The sequence below is a fragment of the Pelophylax lessonae genome (assembly GCF_965119305.1).
Source record: "Pelophylax lessonae genome assembly, chromosome: 3".
Taxonomy (NCBI): Eukaryota; Metazoa; Chordata; class Amphibia; order Anura; family Ranidae; genus Pelophylax; species Pelophylax lessonae.
The window spans coordinates 499251918-499257917 of record NC_138770.1 but is presented as its reverse complement, the minus strand read 5'-3'; the positions used below and the strand labels follow the sequence as shown (position 1 = coordinate 499257917).

Here is a 6000-nt window from a genome sequence, read left to right as displayed (position 1 = left end):
CTCCCCCCCGCTCCTTATACAAGCCTATGGGAACCGTTCTAGCTTTTCCCAGTCATCCTCCAAGCTAGCAGCCACACCATCCTCCATCTGCGTGTGTGACCCATTTGTAGGTTCCGGCTGACGCACACAGTGCGGGGATACGACCATCCGCGGAACTGCAAAGAGCCCTGAACTTGTCCAAGCTTTACCTTCCTTCCATATGTGGGGAAAAGGTGGGCGGGGCGAGACGACGGCGAGCGTTCCAATGGGAAGGTGGAAGCTAGCTGTGGAAGGGGGGCGTGTACCCGTATCGTGACGTCACGGGCGAGGGGGGAGGAGGAAGCGTGAGCCAGCTAAGGGTGCGTTTTCTCCAAGAGCGATAAACAAGAGAGAGGAGAAAAGTAAAAAGACTGAGAGAGAGGAGAAGAAAAGACGGAGCGTCACCGAGCCGGACGGAGCGCGCTGAGAGGAGGCAGTCCGCCCGCCGCTCTTCATTTCTATGAGCCGCCGCGGCTGAGGAAGTTTGTGGAGAAGTTGGTTGTAGAAGTCGCAGGAAAGTTTCCATGTCCGTGCGGTGTCATTGCGTCAGTTCTCCTCAGCGCCTCACCATGCTTTTTGTGCTTGGTTCCCCGGTGTAAAGGAAAGTTCGGGCAGGCTTAGAAGAAGTCGGGGTGTGTGTGGCGCACTTGGCCAGCTCGGAATACAAAGGCGGAAGGTGTTCTCCGTATATCAGTCGGTGTACAGAGGGTTCTAATAAGGAAAGGATGTACCTGGAGGAGGAGGAGGGCGGCAGGGGGCTGCGGCGGCGGCTGTGCCACTTGCTTCTCGTGCTCCTAACGTTGCTGCCGGTGTCCAGCCGGGCTCTGGTGTGTTTGCCGTGCGACGAGTCCAAGTGCGAGGAGCCCAAGAACTGCCCGGGGAGTATCGTGCTGGGCATCTGCGGCTGCTGCTTCATGTGTGCCCGGCAGAAGAACGAGAGCTGCGGGGGAGTCTACGGGCTGCATGGAGCATGCGACAGGGGACTGCGCTGTGTGATCCGCCCCCCGCTCAATGGCGACTCCATCACCGAGTACGAAGTGGGGGTCTGCGAAGGTAGGCTGCTCTGCTCTTCACAACTTTTCCCACCACAACTGTCAAAAGCTGTCACTAGATCTGACACCCAAAACCGCGCGATCACAGTGTTATTTACAGTGTCCTCTTCTACATCTCATTCCCCCCCCCCCACTAAAAAAGAGAGTGATCGGTGGTTATTGTGTGTAGATAGAGACATCAGGAGGTGTGACATCATTAATTCCAGCATGATTAGCTCCCATTGCCAGCTGGCTGCATGCTTTCATTTGTATCATTGGATCCTTACAGGCGTTTTATTGTGTTGGAAGAGCTTAGGGCAGAAAAGGCATTGCCAGAAGGCATTAAGTACACAGCGATTATAATTAATCAGGGTGAACTGTTACTAGAATTGTTTAGAAGCGTGCACACTCGGGAACCGTGTCCACTTAATAATAGGGTGGTTTGCTGATGTCTAGATTGCTTTGCTGGACGAGGAGGGCTTCTGCCAAACCTCTCTTGCAGTGGAGTGAGCTGGCTGATTTAAAGGCTACACCAGCTCTCTTAGATCCCAGTGTGCATATATATATATATATATATATATATATATATATATATATATATATATATAATGCTTCTCCATGCTGTTTGAGTACTGAAGGAATTGTCATTGGATGCTTCTCTGTACTCCTCGTCACGTTGTTTTAGCACTAAATCAATTCACTTGGGTATAGGAAGATTTTTGGCACTCCTCCTCAATCACGTTGTTTGAGACCTAAAGGAATTGTCTTGGTCGTAAGATGCTTTTCGGTGTTCCTGATCATATTGTCATAGCACCCAAGTCATTGCCTTGGTTATAGGATGCTTCTGATCATATTGTCATAGCACCCAAACAATTTCCTTGGTATAGGATGCTTCTGGGTGCTTCTGATCATATTGTCATAGTACCCAAGTCATTGCCTTGGTATAGGATGCTTCTGGGTGCTCCTGATCATATTGTCATAGCACCCAAGCAATTTCCTTGGTATAGGATGCTTCTGGGTGATTCTGATCATATTGTCATAGCACCCAAGCAATTTCCTTGGTATAGGATGCTTCTGGGTGCTTTTGATCATATTGTCATAGCACCCAAGCCATTGCCTTGGTTATAGGATGCTTCTGGGTGATTCTGATCATGTTTTTACCACCAAATCAATTGACTTGGTGCTCCTTATCAGGTTGATTTGAGAACCAAATCAACTGAGTTGGTTATAGGGTACTCCCTGATCACGTTTTTATCACCCAAGCAATTTCCTTGGTTAGAGGATGCTTCTCGGTGCCATTGATCACATTGTTTTACCACCAAATCATCGCACTTGGGTATAGCATGCTTCTCAGTACTCCTCATCACATTGTTTTAGCACCCAAGTAATTGCCTTGGTTATATGATGATTCTCAGTGCTCCTCATCTCACTGTTTTACCACCAAGTCAATAGACTTGGGTATTGGGTGCTTCTTGGCGCTCCTTATCAGGTTATTTTTGTAGCAAAATCAATTGACTTAGTTATTGGGTACTTTTGATCACCTTGTTTTAGCACCCAAGCAACTGCCTTGGATGTAGGAAGCTCCTCGGTGCTTCTGATCATATTGTTTTAGCGCCTAGAGAATTGACTTGGTTAGTAAAAAGCCACCCTTGAATTAAGTGATCATGGGGTTTGCGCCTCCTTTTTGGCCAGGGGTGAATGGTATAAAAGTATTCTAAAATTAAAACACACACACACACACACAATAATAGATATCTCCTATTTATCCATCTATAGACTGATGTGGTGCACAGATTTGCAGAAAGCAGGACATGTTCCATGTGTAGAATGCTGAGGGAAGCTGGAAGAGCGAGTGCTGGGAGAGTTTATGTGGATAATGAAAGCGGAGTCATGTGTGACTTATTAAAAAGCCAAGTACGTCAGTCCACAAGAGATGGTCTTACGGCTGGTAGTGTAGGAATTAAGCGAAGTGATGCAGTGGATCCCGAGAGGATGCTTGATCATTTTCAAAAGGGGGTTTAGGCAGGAAGGCATGCACACATATTCCATGAAAGAGCAGGTAGATTTAGACTGTAGGTCAGTCTTTGATTGCTTTTCTCTATTGTCTATGCCGTGCGTGCCTGTGTATAGAGGCATTTGGAAGGTTCTGCTATAATTTATTTATCTTGTTTTGAATGTTCAAATAGTGCATTAAGTAGCAGCTACAGTTTGGAAAGCATCTAGTAAAAAAAAAAAAAAAAAAAAGGCTTTAACACACAGAATAGTCAGTACAGGTTCTGGTGACATTCAGTTCAGTGACTTTCCTGTATCTATTGCGTTAATGCAACAGGTTGAACAGAGTACCACAACTGCTAAAAAATCCAGCCCGCCCTGTTGCTCTGCTTGACGGCTGCTTCTGTAGATTACAAAGGATCCATAATCCAACCCAATTTGTTTTTTGTGTGTTTTTTGTCTGGTGTAGCTTTCAGTCATCATTTCTTCCACTTGGGGATCCAGGAGACCGTTCTAACTATTCTGGTACTGGAGATAAATGTATTTATACTGTTTTATGCAGTGTTTGTTCTATTTATTTAGACTAAACAGTAGTAACATAAATGTAAATAAGTGTAGTGTTCTGTAGTAAAACTGTGTTTCAGAACACACAGAGCCAGGATAAGAGCATGTGACTAAGAAGTCTGCAAACTCTCCAAAAAATGCTAGGTTAGATCTTTATTTTTTTTGTTTTCTCCAAAAAATTCACATTTTCATATCTCTAGTTCTTTTCAACGGTTCTGGTGCATTTTAATAAGGCACAAAGCACTATGCCGTAACCAGTGGTAACCAATAAACAATCATCTGCAATTATCTCTGCTCTAAATCGATGAAAGGTTAAATATCATCGGTTGCTGTGGCAACTGCACTTTGCACCTAATCATTGCTCCTTTCATCCCATTGATAAAGACGCTCGTATAGATTTACATGTAAGGCTTTTTTTTATTTGTCATTCAGTATATAAAATCTATATTCTCTGTTTCATGCAATAATTGTAGCTATTCTTTTGGTCAAAATACTTGGTCATACAAAAGGCACTGGCTATGGATAAAACCATCTGAAATAGTACTAAAGGATTTGGGTGAAAAATGTATTTCAGTTAAATGGCACAGGCTGGTTTCCATGCAAAGGCTGAAAGATTAGCCCTTCCTGAAGAAAAGAGGAATTGTGCTTGATGCTATCTATCTAAAGTGATTCCATTTCAAGGCCTCCGTGTCTTGTATTTTAGGTAGGAAAAGGTCTCCAGAGGCTTTCTAAGTCACCAGCAGATGTTTAATGCTGATTTTCCTGCCTCCTTCCTTGCTCTCCTGTCAGACTAAAGTCTATTGCACTGTGCTGCGGACTGAACAAGATATATCATAAATATCATTTACTGCTGCAGAAACCATTCGCTTAACAAACTCTGAGGAAACAGCAGGGAAAGGTATACATTGTTCCTCTGTTTCATTTATAATCAATTGACCTATAAACACTACTTTGCTATTTTTCCAAATGAATTCTGCGAGTAAGTGTCGGTTCACACATATGCTTTGTGAGACATCGCATGTGATTCGCACGCACTGCTATGCAAATCACATGCGATGTCTGTGGGATGCAAATTTAGCCATACAGATTGCATGGCTGAATTCGCATCGCATTCGGACCAAAGTCAAGCATGACCCTTTCTTTGGTCTGCACCAGAATCGGATCGCATGGGTGTTCACACCTATGCGAATCGATTCCTGTCTGAACTGACAGTTCGTACTGTTATATGCAAACTAATCTGGCGGTGTCTTAAAGCGGAGTTCCACCCTAAAATTATACTTCCATCTTCTTGCTCCGGGTCACCTGAAAAACAAATGGATAATCACAATTTTTTTTTTTTTTACTTACCTTGTTTAGAAGAAAATATACTCCCCTAACTTCCTCTTCCTCCCCTCGGCGGCCACGGCGATTCGTCACTTCCTGGCTTGCAATGATTCCTGGGAGCTGAACGTCATCGCTCCCAGGAATCAATGCGCCTGCACCGGCCCTGACGTCAGTTCCGGTGCAGGCGCCGTCATACCTTGCTAAACAGCTTCTGGGCATGCCCAGAAGCTGTGCAGGGATGACGCTGCAGCCCCGGAAGTGACGGCGGGGCCAATGCAGTGCATCGTGGGACCGAAGAGGACGCAGAAGAGGATCGCGCTGGCTTCAAGCTGCCCACACCTGAGATGGCAGCGCTGGACAATACATTTTTAAGGTAAGTATTTCTTCTAAAAGGTAAGTGCAACCCGGGACAGATCAGAGGCTAGCCATTGTGGAATGCACTAGCCCTGACTGTCCCGGGGGTATTTTTATTAAAAAAAACTTTCCCAGTGTGGAACTCCGCTTTAACTTTGTATTTACACTCCCAGCAGTTCGCATATGGCAGGATGAATTGTCTGCGAGTCGAGTGCGATGCGGGAACCTGCACTGGGTTCGCAGGGTTCCCGCATCGCACCAATGTGAACCGGCACGAAGTGTCACTAAACCCAATACAAAAAAAAAAATCTTTTAATTTAAAGAATTGTAAAATACTTTCATTTGCAGTCATTCCCTTCTAATAGCAATGTCAGACAGCACATTCTGAAATATACAATAGAAAAATCTGCTCTGCTCCAACTTTTTTTTTAGAGGATGGCTACATTTCTACTAAAAGTGGGAACATAGCCAGCCTCCTTGACAGACACTCTCTCCCAAGAAGAACTACAATACGTGCGCTAGAATGAAAAAGCATGTTTATTGATAAAATCGTCATCCACACATCACATCAGATTTCAGCCAGATGAGAACCAGGACACAAGGCACCTATAGGAGGTACCAGGCAGAATAAATGAGATGCACGCGCAGCCAGTGAATACTGCGATTTGTAGTATATGTGCTCTGCTGGTATCCCCCATTGGGGGAGGGTGCAGAGAGA

At 45.0% G+C, this 6000-nt stretch overlaps 1 protein-coding gene across 2 annotated transcripts in view; it reads left to right on the top strand.

Annotated features, from left to right (window-relative positions):
- Positions 1–500: 500 nt before the first annotated feature.
- The window catches only part of CRIM1 (cysteine rich transmembrane BMP regulator 1), a 1384383-nt gene continuing 1378883 nt past the window's right edge, over positions 501–6000 (top strand). For both annotated transcript variants that reach the window (XM_082249820.1, XM_082249819.1), the window contains exon 1: positions 501–1071. In XM_082249820.1, the coding sequence (XP_082105946.1) occupies positions 744–1071 (328 nt within the window). In that variant the 5' untranslated portion in view covers positions 501–743. The remainder of the gene's footprint in view (positions 1072–6000) is intronic.